The sequence below is a fragment of the Cebidichthys violaceus genome, unplaced genomic scaffold (genome assembly GCF_023349555.1).
Source record: "Cebidichthys violaceus isolate CVI_PGR_0920_01 unplaced genomic scaffold, fCebVio1.0.p SCAF_1, whole genome shotgun sequence".
NCBI lineage: Eukaryota > Metazoa > Chordata > Actinopteri > Perciformes > Stichaeidae > Cebidichthys > Cebidichthys violaceus.
This window is the reverse complement of record NW_027176262.1, coordinates 1932058-1954163: the sequence shown is the minus strand read 5'-3', so window position 1 is coordinate 1954163 and position 22106 is coordinate 1932058. Positions and strand designations below refer to the sequence as shown.

Genomic DNA, 22106 nt, shown 5'->3' with positions numbered 1-22106 from the left:
TATATATTACATTTAATTAATATATGTCTACGATATGTGTGTTATTTTGGGTTGTATTATTATTATTATATTGTAATCTATCTACCTTGTTTATATATATTGTTATTTCTTTAATTGTTTCTGTTTTTACCATATAAAGTACCTTTGAGTACCTTTTAAAGCGCTATACAAATAAAATGTATTATTATTATGACTTTTATTATGATGATGATTATTATTACAATGAATAATAATATGATTATTAATAATGAGCAGAACAAGTATAGTAAGCACCATGGGGAACAAGATGGTAAATACAAATTAAAATAATAATAATAATCAGATGTTGGTTACAAAAATGACTAACAGATAAAATTAAATTTAAAAATTAAATTTAAATAATAAAATGTAATTAATAATTAAACATATTATACATTATATTTATATTTTATATTTTATATAATAAGTTATAAATTATTTTAGGTCCACTCTTTTTCTCTCGAGGCAGCTCCTGTCTACCATAAAACATATTTGTGCGCGTCACGTGCTGCGTCACGTCTAGTACGTCGATTTACAAAACGTCACAGGGAGGCGCCGTCGCCGTGCGTCGCGCCGCCTGTGACGCGTAGATCAGCGGTAGAGTTTTGACAGGCTGCACGCTACCACTTGATTGAAGCCGAAGGTCAGGGCATAGCACGGGTCTACTGAGGCCGTTTGACAGACACCATGGACGGGTATGATAACTTCAGCGCGTCGGAGAAAGCGGAGGCGACGGAGCTCCAGCGTATGATCGCGATAGAGCAACAGAAAGCGCAGTTCCAGGCCCAGGTTTGTATGCTAACCATGCTAACTATGCTAACCATGCTAACTGTGCTAGCTATGCTAACTATGTTAGCTGTCTCTAATAGTGAAACTTCTTCCTGGAAGGTCTTATAATTCAAGGTTTATTTGATTTTTGAAAATTGGTTTATTATTATTATTATTATTATTATGATTATTCATATTATTATCAGTGTGTATTATCTGAATTATTATGTCACAGTAATGTAGTAAAGTAAAATCCATATAACAAGCAAACGATTCATCCAAACATAATAATAATAATCTGGTTCAAATCTTCAAAGATATATCTTCATCATAGAGGAATGTATATTGCATCACTCTTCTTCTCTGATTGGTTCAGGTCCACACGTTCACGGACGTCTGCTGGGACAAGTGCGTGGACAGTCCGGGCTCCAAGCTGGACCACCGGACGGAGACGTGTCTGGTGAGCTGTGTGGAGCGCTTCATCGACACCACCCTGACCATCACCAACCGCTTCACCCAGATGGTGCAGAAGGGCGCTCATTGATGAGGATGAGGATGATGAGGATGAAGGACTTTAAGAGGATGTGATGACATTAATTAAATGTTTTGTGTCGTGTGCACGACGGACGTTTGAATTTCCTGTAATGTGACATGAGTAAAGTGACACACTGTGGTCTCATGTGCGCCGTGCTGTCTGTGGTCCTTCATGTACGGAACAAAGAGAGGAATGAAGCAAGGAGACAATCCAGCTGTAGAGAGACGAAGCCCCGTCCCTTCTGGTGTCCTCCATGAGACCTCATTCAATGTGTATGGTAGTAGTGTGGTTATAGTATCGTTTGGCTTTATGTGAAAGGTATCGGGGAACTGAATCTCACTGGTTCGTATCATTTTGACTGTTGATACTCGAGTCAATCTTGGCGAAACCTCCGGTTCTTTAAGTGAAGTCAAAGCTTCACGTGTTGAAGCTGCATTCTCTCTAGTGTCCACCAGGGGGCGACTCCTCTGGTTGTATAGAAGTCTAGTCTAAAATGACTCTACTTCTCTCTTGATTTATTCCCTCAGTAAACATTGTAAACATGAGTTTATGGTCTCAATCTCTAGTTTACAGTCTTCTTCAATACAGCATGATGTTCATTTAGTACATTATGCTCCATTTAGAGTCAAACAGACCATAAAGCAGGGGATGCTTTAGGGGCGGGGCTACACACTGATTGACAGGTCGTATACGGCGTCTCTACGTCACTCCTCAGTCCAGATATGGTCACTTTCTGTTCTCTGGTTGTGGAAAAGAGGGACGTCAAATGTGCGACTTTCAAGTGATTCGAGTAATTCCGTATTTTCAGTTTTATACGTCAACAGTTTTACAGCAAAATGCGTTTTTCTTGAAATACAAAATTATCTTTTAAATTGACATGCGTGTCGTGGCACAGTTCAAACGTGAGCGGATGATGATTTGTTTCTTGCCGTTGACTTGCCGTTGACTATGTATATCTTTTTATGAATTAAGGTCTCATGGTGGTCAACCAGAAAGGGGCGGGACTTGTGTTCTCAATAGGAAACAGTTAGAGAAAAGGTGTAAAGAAACCACAGATTGGTATATTTATTCATATAAATATTTATTAAATGATAAACCAGGAAGTCAGAAATCAGATCTCTGTCTGCAACCACCTTAAAACACATCTCTTGCAAACTCAAAAACAAAAGTATTATTATTTATTAACATTATTAGATGACACTGATGCAGCTGGTTAAAGCTTTGTTTACTCAGTAGCTCCAGACGGAAAAGAAACAAAGGTTTAATATCCGGTAAACTATTTACTCAAAAGTAGATTTTAAGACCTGTTAACGGTATTCAGAGTAGAGTGGAATTGATAAGGCAGTTAATAGATAACCAATAAATCACGTGAGTCACTTATCAAGCAAAAAATGCCAAATATTGATTAAACAATGAAATAAGTTAATTGTCAGTAGACTTGAATATTCTGTCAATAAGCAAAACAAGCAATTAGCATACACCGCCTCGGACTCTCGGACACTTTTTCCACAATTTTCTGACTGAATTGTTTTGTATAAAGTATAAAAAGCACGTTTATCAGAGCTGAAGATAGTTTCTGCTCTTTATTAGGGTTAAAATCATGGCATCTCTGCATGCATCCTGTAAACAGTGAAGCCCTGAAGACCAGCGCCACGGGGATGATGATGATGATGAGGATTCAACCGGTCTTCACGCTGATCTTTGTGGAGTCTCATCACGATTTACACCCAAATCAATAAATATGTACAGAACACAAACATACCCGTGACATCAGAAGGGGTTCACACTGGTGCACCAGTATCCTCAGCCGGATCACGAAGGGACGGATGCGTTCCTGAAGACTAAACCGTGAGGCTGTTGATATTCCTCGCCGCCCTGAGGGCAGACTTCATGGCGGTTTCGATCCACCCGTGCGGCGTGGCGGTGTGTTCTCCCGCGAAGTGCACCCGCCCCTCGCTCTGGAACAGCTCGCTGGCGTACTGGCCCTGCTGGTAGGGCGTGAACAGGGCGAACGCTCCCAGACTGTACGGATCCAAGCCCCACTTCTTCACCAGGCCCCCCGTCCACAGGGGCCTGATGTGCTCCCCGTGGATCTTCACCAAGTCCTCCAGCACCACGGCCGTCAGTTCGTCCTCGCTCATCCCTTGGAAGAGGGTGGAGTCGTCGGAGCAGGTGTAGGACGCCAGCAGGGCGCCCGCCGCCGTGCCGGGGAAGCCGTGGCTCGGGTAGAAGATGAAGCGGGACGGCCGGTCCGTGATGCTCTTCCCGCCTCTGATGCCCTCCTTCTCCCAGAACCGCTCCGAGAAGCTGAGTATCACCTTGGTGGAGCTGGCGTAGTGGACCGAGCGCAGGGCCTCCGTCTTGTCCGAGGAGAGAGGCGGCTGGAAGTCGATGAAGACGGCGGCCTTGGCCGACGCCGTGACCAGGGCGTAGTCCGCCGTCAGGTTGCTCAGGGAGCCCGAGCTACGCCCGTCCTGGTACGTCACCGTCACTCCGCGGCCGCCTGCCTGATTGATCAGCTTGGCCTTGGAGTTGAGGAGAGTCGTGGCATTCAACATCTGGAATAAAGCCCTCGGGATGTGATCAAAGCCATCTGCCACCTCAAAGTACCTGGAAAACAATAAACACCTCTTAATAATGAACTATAAATTATGGTTTGTCTCTCGTTGGTTTGTGGACTGATGTTTTGAAGCGGCGAGTTTGGCTTTTTGGCCGTCGCCATTTTGTTTTTTGCAACCGGTGAACAGGAAGTGACCACATCTGGACTGAGGAGGAGTGACGTAGAGACGTCGTATACGTCTCTGGTAGAGATCTGTCAATCAGCGTGTTCTGAGCTAAATGCTAATGTCAGAATGCTAACATGCGCACAATGACAATGCTAACTGATGTTTGGCAGGTGTCATGTTAACCAACGTAGTTTAGCGTGTTAGCATGCTAACATTTGCAAAATAGCTCTAAAAACTTTGAGGATCACAAACGTACCATAGACTGAATATGAGAAGTGGTCGTCGTGAGACCACAGATTGGTATGTTTTTGCTTACGGCTTTGAAGCCCTGAGTTCGTCAGTTTGGTCGTCGCCAACTTGGATTTTTGCAACCAGTGAACAGGAAGTGACCATACATGGACTGAAGAGGAGTGACGTAGAGACGCCGTATACGTCTCTGGTAGAGACCTGTCAACCACTGTGTAGCCCCGCCCCCTAAAGCATCCCCTCTTTATGGTCTGTTTGACTCTAAATGGAGCATAATGTACTAAATGAACATCATGCTGTATTGAAGAAGACTGTAAACTAGAGATTGAGACCATAAACTCATGTTTACAATGTTTACTGAGGGAATAAATCAAGAGAGAAGTAGAGTCATTTTAGACTAGACTTCTATACAACCAGAGGAGTCGCCCCCTGGTGGACACTAGAGAGAACGCAGTGAGTATTTCTTACTCGGTGCTGTCGCTGATGTCCGACTGAATGTACAGCATCTCTATCAGCGACGTGTAGAAGAGGCTGTTTTCGTTCAGGATGTCCCCGATCATCCTCAGGGCACCGCGACTCAGATTGCCCACCTTCACCAGGTATTCCTGTCAGCAACCAAACGTAAACTGTGAAAACGTTCAGAACCAAACTGTGACCCGCGTGGCAACGCTAAGACGTTTACCTTCACTGTGTAGGAATCGTACTTATCAATCATGGCGCTGCAGCCGATGGTCTTGAGATCATCCTGCACCTGCGCACAGACTTCAGTCAGAAACACATCCTAACATATAACAATATGATAACATGATTAACGTGTTTGATACCTTCCAGAGCGCCTGACTGAAGAGCTGAGCTGCTGACTTGCCCCTCTCGCCTTCACTCAAGCTGTAGTTCAGCACGTTGGGGTTGTTCCCCACGGCGCCCGTCTTCTGTCGCACTCCGTTGATGAAGTAGTAGGTGTTCACGTCATTTTGGATGAAGGGGTTTAGGGAAATTTGCAATTTGGAGGCGAAGGAAAGCAGAATCCTGTGGAATAGGAATAGTGTGTATTAAATGTTTTATATATACGTATGAGAGAGTCAACATCGTTGTTTTTAGGCAAGACCAGAGGTGGATGAAGCACCGTGCTTAAAGCGGTAATCTTAATGATTTGCCTCTTTAAGAACGCCACTAAATCGAGTACTTGAGTACTCAGTTACTGTAGTTGTATTTATTGACGGCATCATCACGACTGGACTCACCTATGAAAGCTGGGGATCCTCATGGCGCCCACCTCTGCGTACCAGCCTTCTCTACTGTTCCTGAAGGTCTCCACTCGTCCTCCGATGCGGTTACTGGCTTCTAGTATGGTCACCTTGTTGTCCACAAAATCACACACTTTGCATCTAAAGCGTCCACTCAGAAACCGCGTGCTCGTGGTGACATCCCTGGTCGCTGTTTCCTCTTACCTTGTGTCCGGCGTCTTCTAAAAGCTTGGCGGCGGTGAGTCCGGCGATGCCCCCGCCGATGATGGCGACATGTCGGGGAGTCTTGGTGGCGGGGAGGCCTTTGACCACGATGTCCAGGAGCTCGCTGTAGTCGGCGTCCTGGAGGCACTCGTTCAGAGGGTCGGCAAAGATCCCACTCGCGGCAAACACCACGACCCCGACGAGAACCAGAGGAACCGACACTGGCAAGAGACGGAGATGATGTCAAGACTTCCTGCTCTAAGTTCCACCACGACATGCTGGGTTTTTATGGTTCCTCAAAAACCTCCAAAAAGAAAACTGGAGATGCAGCTTCATCCACAGAAACAGCTGATTCAAAATATCTTTTATGGCTCTATATATTTTTTTAATTTTAAATGTAAAATGTTTTCCAGTTTTTATTCATTCATATTTTTATTTTTTTAATTACACTTAATTAAAACGCATGCTTTCTTCCTCCCACTTTTATTTATTTCATCACCAAAAGGAAAGTTTTCTGTTTTTATTTTTTTTTTAAATGTACAACACTTTGAGCTGCATCGTCTCTATGAAATGTTGCATATAAATAAAGATTATTATTATTATAATTAATATTAAACAGCTAGAAGTGAGCGACCAACTTCCAGTGTCCCTGTTTTAATGCTGGTCTTACAAACACAACTGAATCACAAGCAGAACTGATGAGTAACGCTTTCTGCATTTTCACAAAAATCTACTTGTGTTGCACGAGTATTTCTGTTGTATTACGTCTGCATTCACTTACATGTGGACGATTAATTTAATAAGTCCATTAAATGAATATTAGCGGTTCATCTACTTACAGAACTTGCACATGTGAGGGTTCATCTTGAGAACGGAGCTCCACGGTCTGGACCTGCCCCCACCGAGACTATTAGAAGACAAGGAGACCTTCCAAAATAAAACAATTCACAGGTTTAGAATAAACCACACCATTATTATGAACGTATTAAATGATCGACTGAACTGAACATGTTCATTGAATCTGGATCTGTCTCTGCATTCCACTCACCTTGATCAAAGGTATGGTCTCGTACGTGGTCATGAGTCTGTCCATGGCTGAGGAGAAGTGAGCGAGTCCTTCGATTGAGCTAAGCTTTCACCGCTTGTGTCTGGAGGAGGAAGAGGAAGAAGAAAAAGAAGAAGAAGAAAAGAACCCCCTCTGGACGCGTGGTATGTGTGAAATTGCACACGACGTAATCTTAATGAGGGGGACTGTGTGGCTCCTCAGGTCTTCCAGAAATATTTTCCCACACCGGCTCGAGAGTCAACCACACTGAACAAATCAGATTAGTGGGGCCGGTCATCAGCATACCTCATTTCCTCCATCTTCACTTCTTTCAATATCTGACCTGAAAGTGCTCATTCAGTGGAACCCAACAAAAATCTTCATTATTTCTATTATTAATCTCCTTTATTTTTTGATGCATGTTTTGGAATTGTTTTTACCGCTTACCTGTAAAAATGTGTGGTCTTTATTCATGTGGTTAGTCTGGACTGGACACAACGTGTGGTCTTCATCAATACACACTTTTATTTTTTAGAGGCTACAGATCAGACATAAAGTCTACTTGGTCATTAAAAATCCAAGACCATTTAAACAAACTTCGACAGGTAAATACAATAATAGTAAAAATAATCTAAAGCAAGAAACAATAATCAACCAAAATAAGTTTAAAACATATATTAAATGATAATAATATTATTCAATAGTCATTTATTTATGGTATGTTTGGAATTAATCCACACACAGCAGTGTTTAGAGTTTTGGACTATTATCAGTACAAAGGTAGGTGTTGGTATCAGATAATAATGAAATAATCAATGTGTTTTTATAGGTGAAAGCAGGGAAAAGAAGTGATGGGCTTTGACATTTGTCTGTCCATTTATTCTTGTGAGGCGACGACCCTGTTCTTCTGTTGGTGGAGTTCCTTCATAGACTAACGTGAAGTCACGTTACCGTGGTGGAGTTCCTCTATAGACTAACGTGAAGTCATGTGACCGTGGTGGAGTTCCTCTATAGACTAACGTGAAGTCACGTGACCGTGGTGGAGTTCCTCTATAGACTAACGTGAAGTCATGTGACCGTGGTGGAGTTCCTTCATAGACTAACATGAAGTCACGTGACCGTGGTGGAGTTCCTTCATAGACTAACGTGAAGTCATGTGACCGTGGTGGAGTTCCTTTATAGACTAACATGAAGTCACGTGACCGTGGTGGAGTTCCTTTATAGACTAACGTGAAGTCATGTGACCGTGGTGGAGTTCCTTTATAGACTAACGTGAAGTCACGTGACTGTGGTGGAGTTCCTTTATAGACTAACGTGAAGTCACGTGACCGTGGTGGAGTTCCTTTATAGACTAACGTGAAGTCACGTGACTGTGGTGGAGTTCCTTTATAGACTAACGTGAAGTCACGTGACCGTGGTGGAGTTCATTTATAGACTAACGTGAAGTCACGTGACCGTGGTGGAGTTCCTTTATAGACTAACGTGAAGTCACGTGACCGTGGTGGAGTTCCTTTATAGACTAACGTGAAGTCACGTGACCGTGGTGGAGTTCCTTTATAGACTAACGTGAAGTCACGTGACCGTGGTGGAGTTCATTTATAGACTAACGTGAAGTCACGTGACCGTGGTGGAGTTCATTCATAGACTAACGTGAAGTCACGTGACCGTGGTGGAGTTCCTTCATAGACTAACGTGAAGTCACGTGACCGTGGTGGAGTTCCTTTATAGACTAACGTGAAGTCATGTGACCGTGGTGGAGTTCCTTTATAGACTAACGTTAGCTTTTTACTTCTGACGATTATATTCCTCGTCCCGACTCCTCGTCCTCACTCCTCGTCCCGACTCCTCGTCCCCACTCCTCGTCCCGACTCCTCGTCCCGACTCCTCGTCCCCACTCCTCGTCCCGACTCCTCGTCTATGCTCTATGGAGCAGCAGACAATTAGCTTAGCATAAACAATGAAAGCTGTGTAAAACGGTGAAAACCTAAAGCTCTTTAATTCATATCTTGTTTAATCTGTAGACAATAAATAATGTGAATACTTACACCACGTGTTGTGTTAAGTAGTGAGCTATAGAGGTGCTGGCAGGTCCTCGTTAAAACTTTGGAGAGGGCTGTTTGTGCCTGCTTCGTTGTGTTTATGCTAAGCTAAGCTAACTGTAGCTGGCTCACATAGCACACAGTCGTGAGAGTGATATCTTCTGATTTCACCAACATTATTATTATTTTTTGGCTGCATCATCAATTTTTTTATTTTAAACTATCTATATTTAGAGTCGGATTAGTGGTTCATAAGCAGGAAACATGACTATGAAGCAGCACGTGGGTCCCCTCAGTTACTCCACTCATCATGTAAATGTTAAAGGATATATTATGTTTTCTCTCAAGTCTCAAGCGGGTGCCGGGAGACGATTAGCTGAACTCAGCATAAACAATGGAAGCAGTGGAAACAAGGCTATAGCCTGTCTCCGTCCAAAGTCCACAACCCCGTCTCCCAAAACACAAAGCTCTTTAATTCACATCGTGTTTATTCGGTAATGCAAATAGTTTCATCACGTACAGTACAGTATGTTTAGCTGTGAGTTTTAGAGGAGCTGGCAATGCCCTCGTTTCAACTTTGCAGAGAGCAGTTTGTGCCAGTGTTTATGCTAAGCTAATGCTATATATATATACGTATATACGTATATATATATATATATATATATATATATATATATATATATATATATATATACGTATATACGTATATATACGTATATATACGTATATATACGTATATATATATGTAGCCACTTAAAGCCTCGTGGAAGCTGTAGTTGTTGAATGTTTTATATTCGTTAGAGACGTTCAGGTCCTATTTTTCTGGTTATTTTTCTGTATAGGCGCCACAGCGGAGGGTTTTTCCCTCACTTGAACTGACGTCATCACACCGGAAGTAAACAAACCCAGCCGAGGCTGTTGTCTCTCTCCGTCAAGACGCTCACGAAACCTACCATCCCGTGCCATGACAGCTCGCGCAGGTTAAACATATTTATATTATATTTAAGAATAAACTATAGCAGGGGGAACGTTTATCTAGGAAATGACGACACTTGCACGTGCAGTGTGTCACTGTTGCACGCGATGTGAAGCCTTAGCTAGCTGCGATGCTTCCAGACCTCTAGCTAAACATGTACTCATTTAAGATAAGTGTGAGTATTATTAAAAAGAGACACCTCACAGGACATCACGTGAGACATCAAACCAAAGGGGAGGATCTCACCTTTAATTCGGCATCAAAGCAGGACACCAACAAATTATTAGTTTGTTCATATTTCGACTTGTAGCCCCCCCCCCCCCCATGATCATGTTGATATAAATTGCTCCAGGTCGAATTACCTGTACGCCGAATGTTCTTTTGTTGCATTTAATGAAGTCTTAAAGCTCCTAAAACCACGTGTGTCCGTCGTTTACGTGACATGCGGCAAATTAGTACTAAATTGTTGAATTTTTAATCGGGATTTGGTGGCGCGTTCTCTCAGATAATCAGTTAATAACGGTATTTAATCAGGGCCGTACTGAGTCAAACACGGAGCACATTAGACCTGATGAACACAGATACAACTAGTAATAATGGTGATATATATGCTATATATTATATGTGCAATATATATATATATTATATATATAATATATATTATATATAATATTATATTATATAAATACAATATATTTATATAAATATATATATATATAATATATATATAATATTTATTTATAAATATTAAATATATATATATTATATATATATATTATATATATATATAATATTTATTTATAAATATATATATATATATAGTAAAATGCAAACAAGAGACATAGTGAAAACAAGATCAAAACAATTATTGTAAATAAGTAATAAAACAGTAAAAAATATTAAATAAGTAAAAAAAATCCACAATAACTACAAATATTATATATTCAGAATAATTGTTGTGTTGCAATATGATATATACAGACGGATTAACTACTGACACATAACAAGCATGACGTTGGTTAATGGAAACATTATAAATAGTGAGGCCAACAGTTCATTCTTACTCCTCAAACCACACCTCTTTAATTCATGCTTTCACACGTGAAACCTGATCCTTGCTCTCCTTTCCGTTCTGTTTTTTAAAGGCGTGACGTCGCTGTGACACGCATGAACTCCACGTCTCCTCCCGAGGGCGCGAAGCCGGACGGTCTCCTCCGCGGCGCGATGGCCGAGGTGCTGGGTCAGAAGAGCTTGCTGGGCCTCGGCGTGCTGGTGGCCTGGCTGCTGCTGTTCCACCTGCTAGTCAACATCTGGCTGCTGTGCGTGTTCACCAGCCTGCTGGTGGTGCTGGGCGGCTGGCTCGGCTCGCAGGCCGTCCTGGAGTCCAACAGCGTGGTCCACCTGGAGAGGTTCATCGCCCTGGAGCAGGTGAATGTGTTGCTTTCACTTCTCATTCGTAGACATGGACTCATCGCTGTATTCACACTCATTTCATCGCGGCTGTGCTTCAGGTCCCGTCGTCCGTGGAGGATGAGCGTCACTTGGACCAGGAGATCCACAACACGGTGAGGAAGATCATCAGGGACTTCGTCTCCTCGTGGTTCTCCACCGTGTCCTCCGAGAGTGGTTTTGAGACGGAGGTTCGGGAGGCCATGATCTCTATGGCCATGGAGCTGAAGATCCGCGCGAGACAGCTCGACAGGAAGGTACTCGGATCAAAGACGCGGGGTGTGCTTTAAGGGGCGGGGCTACCCGGTGATTGACAGGTGTTTTGAACCTCTGCAGGAGCTGACCCAGAGGATCCTGGATCTGTTCGGCTGCCACCTGCAGGACTACATCAGAGCCACGGAGCTGGTGTCCGAGCAGCCGGAGCCCCCGGCGGGGAAGCGGAGCGGCGAGAGCGACCGGCTGTGGCGGGCGTACTCCGCGGTGACCTCGCCTCACCTCGCCACGACCGGCGACGCGGCGCGGCTCAACTACACCCGAGCGGCGGTGGACCTGCTGCTGCACGTCTTGGTGCCTCCGCCTCACCTGGAGAGCCGCACGGGGCGCTTCGTGGTCGGGGAGCTCATCACCTGCAATGTGCTGCTGCCGCTCGTCGCCAAGCTGTCCGACCCCGACTGGCTGAACTTTCTGGTGATCGAGATATTCGGCAAGTCTCGCAAACCACAGGAGCCGGTCGCGACGGAGCGGTCGGCCTCGTCGCCATCTTTGCCGTCGCCGCCGCCGTCGCCACCGCCACCGTCACCGCCGCCGTCACCGCCGTCACCCGCTGAATCAGAGCTCGCTCCACTTCAAGAGACGCCTCAGAGAGACGGTGAAGCTCCTCCGCTGAGAGAAGCGCTCAGTGACGCCGAAACGCCGGAGCTCGCCACCTACGACGTGATCGACTCCGAGGACGCCGACTGTCCTCAGAGCAACGCCGAGGAAGAAGAACCGTCTCTGCCCTTTCTAACGCATTACATGAGGGGCAGCAAGTCCAACCCTTTCTACCAGGAGAACGACTCTGACCTGGAGTCTCCTCTGGCTGACTATAAGCGAGGCTCCATCGACTCCCTGGTGATGATCGGCCAGGAGGACGGCCTGTACGACGGGCGGAAGGAGCGTCCCGCGTCTGTGGAGGACGACAACGGCGTGGACCTGGAGGACGCGTTCCCCGGTCCGGCGGACGGCTCCTGTCCCAGAGTCCTGGTGAATTCGGAGCCGGTGGGGCATCCCGGCAACGGCTGCGACCCGTCTTCGGCGAGGACGTCGGGGGGGCTCCGGGACCCGGAGAGGGAGGGTTCCCCCTCGGCGAACCCGGCCAGGGAGCTCCTTCTCGGGGTGGAACAGAACGAGCTGACGGCGGTCGGCCCGGCGCTGGGCTCCTCCTCCCCTCTGGCCACGTTCAGCTTCGAGCCCCTCATCAGCCCCGACGGGCCGGTCATCATCCAGAACCTCCGCATCTCCGGCACCATCACGGCCAAGGAGCACCGCGGCACCGGCTCGCACCCGTACACCCTCTACACCATCAAGGTAGGGAGATCGTCCACCTGTGGCTCATGTCGGTTCAGTGCTGTGTAGCTTTGGTGTGGAGACGTTTGACTCACTATACGGTACGGTGTGACTTCTGACACGTTAACCTGTGCTGGTGTTTCAGTACGAGACGGCGATGGGCTGTGAGACTCCGGGGAGCTCCTCCCACACGGGCTCTGAGGACGCCGAGGCCGCTCCGTCGGGCTGTGGTGAGCCTCTGTCGCCCGTCCAGCAGGTGGCCTACCACATGGTCAACAGACGGTACAGCGAGTTCCTCAACCTGCAGACTCGGCTGGAGGAGAAGACGGAGCTACGGAGACTCATCAAAGGTGGGACGGAAGGACGGAAGGACGGACGGACGTGTGTTTGATTCAGTGTCTGGCTGGGATTAATCCATGCATGTCCCACAAACACACCTGGGGTTCTTGACCTAAAGGATCCAGTTTGACTGATGGTTGATCCTTTGATCTTTCAGGTGTGAAAGGACCAAAGAAAATATTTCCAGACATGCCGTTTGGGAACATGGACAGTGACAAGATAGAGGCCAGGAAAGGACTTCTGGAAACCTTCCTGAAGGTTTAGTGGACTTATACTGTATTATTTATACTTACTGTTATATTTGAATGCTGTTTCTTTATTTATCTAGCAGCTTTTCTTTATATTTTATTATATTTTAATATTTATTTTATTATCTAGCAGCTTTTCTTTATATTTTATTATATTTTAATATTTTTCTATTATCTAGCAGCATTTCTTTATATTTTATTATATTTAATACAGTTTTATTATTTATCTAGCAGCTTTTCTTTATATTTATTATATTTAATACAGTTTTTTATTTATCTAGCAGCTTTTCTTTATATTTTATTATATTTTAATACTTTTTTTAATTATCTAGCAGCTTTTCTTTATATTTTATTATATTTAATACAGTTTTATTATTTATCTAGCAGCTTTTCTTTATGTTTTATTATATTTAATACAGTTTTATTATTTATCTAGCAGCTTTTCTTTATATTTATTATATTTTAATACTTTTTTAAAAATTATTTAGCAGCTTTTTTCTTCTTCTTCTCTTTCAGCAACTCTGTGCCATCCCTGAAATAGCCAACAGTGAGGAGATGCAGGAGTTTCTGGCTCTCAACACCGACGCCAGGATCGCATTCGTCAAGAAACCGTTCGTCGTGTCGCGCATCGACAAGGTGACGTGACTCCAGGTCAAGAGCTGTGTTCATCAGGTCATCAGGACACGTCACAGTACGTGTGTGTGTGTGTGTGTGTGTGTGTGTGTGTGTGTGTGTGTGTGTGTGTTCAGATCGTGGTGAACGCCATCGTGGACACCCTGAAGACGGCGTTTCCTCGCTCAGAACCTCAGAGCCCAACAGAGGACAACGAGACGGAGACGGACGGAGCGAAGATGAGTTCTGACAAGAAGAGCAGGTATGAGTCCAGAAGTCATGCCTGATGTTCATGTAGTACATGATGCTCCATTTAGAGTCAAACAGACCAGAAAGCAGGGGATGATTTAGGGGCGGGGCTACACAGTGATTGACAGGTCTCTACGTCGCTCCTCCTCCAGTCCAGATGTGTCACTTCCTGTTATATAATATATATATATATATATATTACAGTATAACGATCACCATGCAGGTGGAGTTGCTGCTCAGTGACTTTGTTTGTGTGGTCTCAGGTCTCGTCTGAAGTTCTCCAGTAAAAACATCCCCTTCATGAACGGCTCGGACGTTAGACCGCCGGTTCTGTTCAGCTGGGAGCAGACCAGCGCCGTGAGTAACTCTCGTGTTCAGTGATCCAGTTACCGTTTCTCCTCGGGGCTAATCAAGCGTCGTCTCCTCTCCGCCGTCGAAGGTGTTCAGCGGGATGTCTCTGGGAGATCTGCAGGCCTTCGTCTCTGAGCGAGAGAAGATGTGCGTCAGAGTGGAGCCGGAGAGCGAGGACAGTCCGGTGACCAGAGAGGGAGGAGTCTGTCGGGATGACGGCTCGGCGGGAAAGAACAGACGGGAACCCGGTAAGAAGCGGGCGGGAGGATGAAGCGTGTTCCCTCGTCAGGCGGACCTGTAAGACTGGTACACCAAACTAGAACCACTAGGTCCTACATGAAGCGACTTAGGACAAAGTCTTCAGGTGCTTTAATAACACATAGTGACTCTGAGCAGAACCGGCAGCATCTAACCACACGAGGGCAGTGTTGTTAAATCTATGAGGTGAGAGGAAACATCATCATGTCTGACGCATGAATGTCCCTCCATCAGCTGCTGCTTTTACAACCTACAGTCATCATCATAATAATAATAATAATAATAATAACTTCATTTAAAAACAGAGTTTACAAAGTGACAACTTAGTATATAAAATAAAATAAATACAATAAAATAAATAAAATACAATGAAATAAAATAAAAATAAATACAATAAAATAAATAAAATGAAATACAATAAAATAAATACAATAAAATAAATAAAATGAAATACAATAAAATAAATACAATAAAATAAATACAATAAAATAAATAAAATGAAATACAATAAAATAAATAAAATAAAACAAAGCAGTAAAGCGATGACATCACATAAAACTAGTCAGTAAAAATAGTTTTTAAGAAGTGGTTTGACATATTAATAAAGGTCTGATCTCTGCATAGAACACAGTGGTTCTGTTGTCGTATGCCGGACTGAGTTGTGTGTGTTTGTTGTGTGTCTGCAGCGTCTGAGACGCCGCTGGCCGAGGTGGCTCTGAACATCCTGTGTCTGCTGGTGAAGGAGCAGTGGAGCTGGCTGTGCTCGGAGAACATCCAGAGGACCATCAGGCTGCTGTTTGGGACCTTCATTGACAGGTCAGAACACCAGAACAGAACACCAGAGCAGAACACCAGAACAGAACACCAGAGCAGAACACCAGAGCAGAACACCAGAACAGAACACCAGAGCAGAACACCAGAACAGAACACCAGAGCAGAACACCAGAGCAGAACACCAGAGCAGAACACCAGAACAGAACACCAGAGCAGAACACCAGAGCAGAACACCAGAGCAGAACACCAGAACAGAACACCAGAGCAGAACACCAGAACAGAACACCAGAGCAGAACACCAGAGCAGAACACCAGAGCAGAACACCAGAGCAGAACACCAGAACAGAACACCAGAGCAGAACACCAGAACAGAACACCAGAACAGAACACCAGAACAGAACACCAGCCACATGCTGGCTCTCTCACGGGACAGATCACTCAAGTACTCATCAAGTACTGCACTAAAGTACCTGTACAATACTTGAGTATTTCAGTTTTCTGGTACTTAACATCTCTTCTGACAGCTTTAGGAACGTTACAGATTCAAATAAACAAGATAAGGTGTTGTTGGTATTCACTATGTAAAGATAAATATTAAATATAAATAAACCAGTGAACTCCACGTTCACCAGCTGCACCGTTAAAGTGATGAACACATCTATAAATATCCAAATATTCTAAAATGGGACATTCTGCATAGTCAGCACTTTTAGTACTTCAGTTCCTCCTCAACTCATTTCAGTTCAGTGCTTTAACCTTTTACACCTTTCTGGATGTGCACCGGTTTACATTCACTCACACTCCACTGTTGTTCTGAAGTCTTCCTCCGAGTGGAGCGTCTTCAGAGTGAACCTGTGTGACGAGTCCAGAAGAACCTCGTGGAGGACTTGGACGTGGGCCGGTTTCTGGACGTGAACAGACGTCTCTCAGAGAAGCTGTTTGAAGGAAGGAAAGAGGTCCAACACCGTAGTGGGCGTTCATAGAGACGAGTCTGTGGACACTCTGTCCGTCCTCAGTGAGCGCTAACAAACAGATGCTGGTAACCTCGTTAAAAGAACACGTAAACCTGCCCCAGCAATGCAAATCATCCTCCTCTCCCTCCTGACACCCGTTGCCCCTGAATGACTCTTTAAAGTACCTTGTTTTTTTTTTAACGAGCGGATTGGAAACTTGTGACTCGGCTCAGGTCAGTGCGTGAGGACACATGGTTCCTCACACGGGGCTGTTTACGGGACCCTGGCTTGACATTCTAGACGAGCGCTGCTGTCCGTGTTAAACACTTAAACCCTACAGCAGGAGGCGCGTCGTCTGATTGCGCCATTGTGACATTTCAGTTGTACGATCGACTCCCCCCCCCCCCCCAAAACATTCGTCGCCTTTACCGTCCTGCTGCCGGTAAACGGAACATGCGGACAATGTTCTCGGGTTCTAGTGTTTGCGGACGTGAGCGCCGTGACCTCGCCCCCCCCCCCCCCCCCCCCCCCCCTGGGGTGTCGGCACCAGAATATCGCTGGTCTTTATATTGAGACCGGGCCTCTCTATTTATAAGACCATATGAAAGGCCTTGTGCTGTTTTGTTTGGCCTCGTCTATATCAGGCGGGCAGCCGTCGGTCAACGTGGCTCTGACAGCTCCACGGTCTGGATGATGGAAACACTGGAGCTAACAGTCACAGCTTCACGTGTTGAAGCTGCATTCTCTCTAGTGTCCACCAGGGGGCGACTCCTCTGGTTGTATAGAAGTCTAGTCTAAAATGACTCTACTTCTCTCTTGATTTATTCCCTCAGTAAACATTGTAAACATGAGTTTATGGTCTCAATCTCTAGTTTACAGTCTTCTTCAATACAGCATGATGTTCATTTAGTACATTATGCTCCATTTAGAGTCAAACAGACCATAAAGCAGGGGATGATTTAGGGGCGGGGCTACACAGTGATTGACAGGTCTACGGCGTCTCTATGTCACTCCTCCTCAGTCCAGATGTGGTCACTTCCTGTTTACTGGAAAAAAAGAAGATGGCGACGGGTTGTGCTGCTGCTGCCGTTACTATGCAACCAAAACCTGCGCGCTACCATGACGATGATGAAGTTGCAGTAGTTTAGCAGTTGACCTCAGTGACTAAACTAAACAAAGATAAATGGGTTTCCAGCATCTTAAATCCCTCACAGTAGTTCTACCGCTTCAACCCGGATGTTGTGACGTCCTTCAAAGAGTGAAGCAGGTCAAACACTCTGGTTACTAAAGCTCTAAAATAATGAACTCCTCCTCCGTTAATTTACCGTCGACGTAGAAAAGATACCTGCCAGCTCTGATTGGTTGTTCCTTGTCACATGATGCGCTGCGGCGTTCCAAGAAGTTGAACTACTACGACTAGAACAAGATAGCTTTGTTCATGTATCATTTTGTATCAAAATGCACTTTTTAGTTTTGGGGCTACAGCTGCATCCCGGTGTTGCATCACGACAACAAGTTGTCCTTAAATCTTTGAAAGTGTCTCCAGGCTGCGTGGATAAGCTGTGACGGAATCAGGGCTGCGTTTTGGGGATTCACTCAGTCCAAAGTCACATGTTGCTTCTTTAAAGGGAGAGATTTAAGCCCTTTGCACACGGAGGGACGTGACGAATAAACGACACGGAAATAATAACTAAATGTCTGTCTAGAGCTTTTATTGTGAAAGGTAAGAACAGAAGGAGGGGATCGTGGTCAAGGGTCAGACTACGGATTTGTGCTTTTGAGTGTCAGTTCTACAAAATCTGAAGTGAAATCAAAACGTCACGCTCTCAAATCTAAGGAACACTGTCTTGAATAAAGACAGGAAATAAAGTCCATAATGGTTTGAATCAAGGACGACTGAGTGTCATTGTGCAGCACAAAGACACGATCAGATACACTAGTAATGTATAGTAAGTATAATTCAAGCCAGCCTGCACATGTAGTCAATGCACATCTGTGTGTGTGTGTGTGTGTGTGTGTGTGTGTGTGTGTGTGTGTGTGTGTAGCCGTCTCTCTCTCTGCTCCTATAAATGGGGTCCACGGCGAGGCCCTGGTTTGGGGGGGACATCTGATTTTTATGGACTGGAAAGTGGGACAGTTTAAGATGAATATAGTCTCTTTCTCTCTAGACGGCCGTCTGGGTGGAAAGACGCAGCCGGAGCCAGGTTGTTGTCAGCGAGTAGAGGAGCTGTAGGTGACGTAGCCCGAGTGAGTGCAGCCGCGCTGCGTCAGCGCCACCGCCGCCGCTCACCGGGATTACTGCGTGTTCTGTTTGGTCGAGTGCGTCTCTGTAAACACAACGCTTTGTTTATCTGTCCAGCGAAGAACAGTCAGTGAACTCCAGCTGGTGACAAATAAGGGACTACGTCTACACGCTCGTGTTCCACTGTTATTGTGAATACGACAACATTCTGAATTAGATCATGGTTCACGTAAACATCATATTATGACGCTTAAATCATTCAAATCATGTGTGATATGTTGATATAGTTCAGGTTCTAGGATCGTTCCTTGGACATGTGTACAGCTCATTAGAAATATTGTCTTTTTCGGAATAGCGTTACGACGCTAATGTCAGCCTTTAAACTGGTGATGTCATTCCATCAATGCGTGAGTGCTGTGCCGTGCCGTTCCGTGTCGTTCCGCGCCGCGCCATACTGTACCGTGCCGTACTGTACCGTGCCGTATTGTACCGTGCCGTACCGCGCCGCGCCGTACTGTACCGTGCCGTACTGTACCGTGCCGTATTGTGCCGTGCCGTACTGTACCGTACTGTACCGTGCCATACTGTACCGTGCCGTACTGTACCGTGCCGTGCCGTACTGTACCGTGCCGTACTGTACCGTGCCGTACTGTACTGTACCGTGCCGTACTGTACCGTGCCGTACCGCGCCGTGCCGTACTGTACCGCGCCGCGCCGTACTGTACCGTGCCGTACTGTACCGTGCCGTACCGCGCCGTGCCGTACTGTACCGCGCCGCGCCGTACTGTACCGTGCCGTACCGCGCCGTGCCGTACTGTACCGCGCCACGCCGTACTGTACCGTGCCGTACTGTACCGTGCCGTACCGCGCCGCGCCGTACTGTACCGTGCCGTACCGCGCCGCGCCGTACTGTACCGTGCCGTACCGCGCCGCGCCGCGCCGTACTGTACCGTGCCGCGCAGTACCGTACTGTATCGCACCGCGCCGTACTGTACCGCGTCGTACTGTACCGCGCCGTACTGTACCGCGCCGTGCAGTACCGTACTGTACCGTGCCGTACTGTACCGTACTGTACTGTACCGTGCCGTACCGCGCCGTGCCGTACTGTACCGCGCCGCGCCGTACTGTACCGTGCCGTACTGTACCGTGCCGTACTGTACCGTGCCGTACCGCGCCGCGCCGTACTGTACCGTGCCGCGCAGTACCGTACTGTATCGCACCGCACCGTACTGTACCGCGTCGTACTGTACCGCGCCGTACTGTACCGCGCCGTGCAGTACCGTACTGTACCGTGCCATACTGTACCGTACTGTACCGTGCCGCACCGTGGAAATGTGGAATAAGTTGCTCTGTCTTTTTCATTGTGTGCTTCCTTCTTTCCTCTCTCACCAAACTTCAATGTGGCAACCTCCGTTCTGCCAGTTTTCCTTTTTCTGTTCCTGCACCTGTCGACACAATGACATGATTCTTTTATTTTTACTCCCTAAAAAAAACCTGGCGTATTAATACTTCCATAAACAAATCAAGTAGGGACCACGAGATCCGCGCTGACAGCTTGATGATGGAGGTGAGGATGAAGCGGAGCGCGGAGGATTTAACGCTTGTCAACAGTTGTTGTGGAGGACGCTCTCTCGCTCCCTCGCTCTCTCGATCTCCTGCTCCTCTGTTAATTAATACCCAGGGATCTCCCGTCTGACTCGCTGCGGGCTGCTTGGGTTTCATCGGCGGTGAACAACAAGTTGTTTTGGCTTCGGCGGGGGAGTGAAAGTGTTTTTTTTGGGGTGGTATTTTGCTGCTGCACTATTTAGCCTGTGACCACATTGTGGCGTTTGGAGAGAAGATGTGGTCATAACTCCAACGTTAACACGATTAACAAAAACACTGGCTTTCATAAGTACTGTGTTTCATTCACCGTGAGTCCATGATATTCCATCATTTTGTTTTTCAATGTGAAGTGTTGGCAGTCGGTCTTTGAATTCGGATGGATTCTTCCAGAGCGGTGAAGCGTGCCGTGTCCAATAACAACATTCTTAAACGTTAATCCGGTTGTAAGAGTCATTTCTTTACATGATGTTTTCGTTTTCAGGCGCATTAAGATGAAATTGTGAAGACCATGTCATCAAATAGAAGACAGAAATAAAAGGTCAGATATCATAAGTCAGACTCTCGCACAAGAATCCATCTCGTCACTCTTAAAGTGATGCGTTTGGACCAATCGGCAGCCTGGGGAGGAGCTAGTGGCAGATAGGGGGCGTGACTTAGGTGTGTTCGTGTTTGAACGGAGAGGCGACTGTTCAAAAACAACAATGGCGGCTCCTGACGATGTTAGCGTAGGTGCTGCAATAGCATAGAATATATTAGAACTGCTGAGTATTTCTACGTTGAAAGAAGAAGTATGATAGACTTCTATACAACCAGAGGAGTCGCCCCCTGGTGGCCACTAGAGAGAATGCAGCTTTAAAACACATGAAGCTTCGACTTCACTCTTCAGAACCGGAGAACCAAATTCAAGCAGACGTCGAGCTCTTGCCGTCTAAATGAAGCGTGAAATAAACAATTTAGTTCATTGGAATTAATAACCGCTAATATCAACTTTTTAGTAACAAGTTTAGTAGCACTGTTTTGATTCCTTTTTAATATAGTGGGAATGATTTACATTCATTCTCATTATCTGCCCAAGATCTTCCTCATTGCTAGTGCTTTGATTCATTTTGTATTATATATATATGTATATATATATATATATATATATATATATATATATATATATATATATATATATATGTATATATGTATATGTGTTTCACTTCTGCTACCTTTATAAACCCCTGCTAGCCTGTTATTCACCCTCACAAAGGCCACAGTAACACTGACGGCCCAGCTGAAGTCTGCTGTCACCAGCTGAGCAGATCCACATGTACTGATGTTTATTCATGTCGGTGGGCTGCCATCTCAGAGAGAACAAAATAATTGCTCAAACTAATTGTTTCAGGCACTAAAATGACTGCATGTACGAATATGTATCGGCAGATATTTAGTTTTAGGTATTAATAGCGGTACGAGTCTTGACTATTTTTAATCTTCTAGTTCTTAGAATTAATTCTTCTGGACGTAGTGTTTGATTTGGCATCTTTTGTGTGACATTAAAAGAGTCTTTGTTATGCCTTTAACATAACAGAAGACCTCATGCCGTGTTACTGTGAAGACATAATGATTCTCGGTGACAGTGATGTGGGGAATCTCTTTTTAAGGGATCGGACCCCCCCCCCCCCCAAAAAAAAAAAT

The 22106-nt window shown here is 45.4% G+C and overlaps 3 protein-coding genes across 4 annotated transcripts in view; 2 read left to right on the top strand and 1 right to left on the bottom strand.

The window, feature by feature from the left end:
• Positions 1–578: 578 nt before the first annotated feature.
• On the top strand, positions 579–1469 carry timm8b (translocase of inner mitochondrial membrane 8 homolog B (yeast)). Its single transcript, XM_068708806.1, has 2 exons — positions 579–807; positions 1163–1469. The coding sequence occupies exons 1-2, from the start codon at positions 706–708 to the stop codon at positions 1328–1330; spliced, it is 270 nt and encodes an 89-aa protein (XP_068564907.1). The 5' UTR covers positions 579–705; the 3' UTR covers positions 1331–1469.
• Positions 1470–2541: 1072 nt separating this feature from the next.
• On the bottom strand, positions 2542–6836 carry il4i1 (interleukin 4 induced 1). The gene is made up of 8 exons (XM_068705674.1): positions 6790–6836; positions 6581–6668; positions 5742–5962; positions 5535–5647; positions 5118–5319; positions 4976–5044; positions 4762–4898; positions 2542–3931 (listed from the first exon to the last, which is right to left on the bottom strand). Exons 1-8 carry the CDS (start codon positions 6832–6834, stop codon positions 3163–3165), a joined length of 1644 nt encoding a protein of 547 aa, XP_068561775.1. The 5' UTR covers positions 6835–6836; the 3' UTR covers positions 2542–3162.
• A 2889-nt stretch (positions 6837–9725) lies between these two features.
• The window catches only part of snx19b (sorting nexin 19b), a 33276-nt gene continuing 20895 nt past the window's right edge, over positions 9726–22106 (top strand). The window contains exons 1-11 of one of the 2 annotated variants that reach the window (XM_068705662.1): positions 9726–9805; positions 10947–11229; positions 11313–11507; positions 11587–12816; positions 12941–13145; positions 13292–13392; positions 13899–14018; positions 14132–14256; positions 14507–14600; positions 14683–14842; positions 15539–15668. In XM_068705662.1, the coding sequence (XP_068561763.1) occupies positions 10969–11229; positions 11313–11507; positions 11587–12816; positions 12941–13145; positions 13292–13392; positions 13899–14018; positions 14132–14256; positions 14507–14600; positions 14683–14842; positions 15539–15668 (2621 nt within the window). In that variant the 5' untranslated portion in view covers positions 9726–9805; positions 10947–10968. Of the gene's footprint in view, positions 9806–10946; positions 11230–11312; positions 11508–11586; positions 12817–12940; positions 13146–13291; positions 13393–13898; positions 14019–14131; positions 14257–14506; positions 14601–14682; positions 14843–15538; positions 16912–22106 lie in introns of those variants that run through there. The other variant, XM_068705655.1, reaches the window with a different exon arrangement.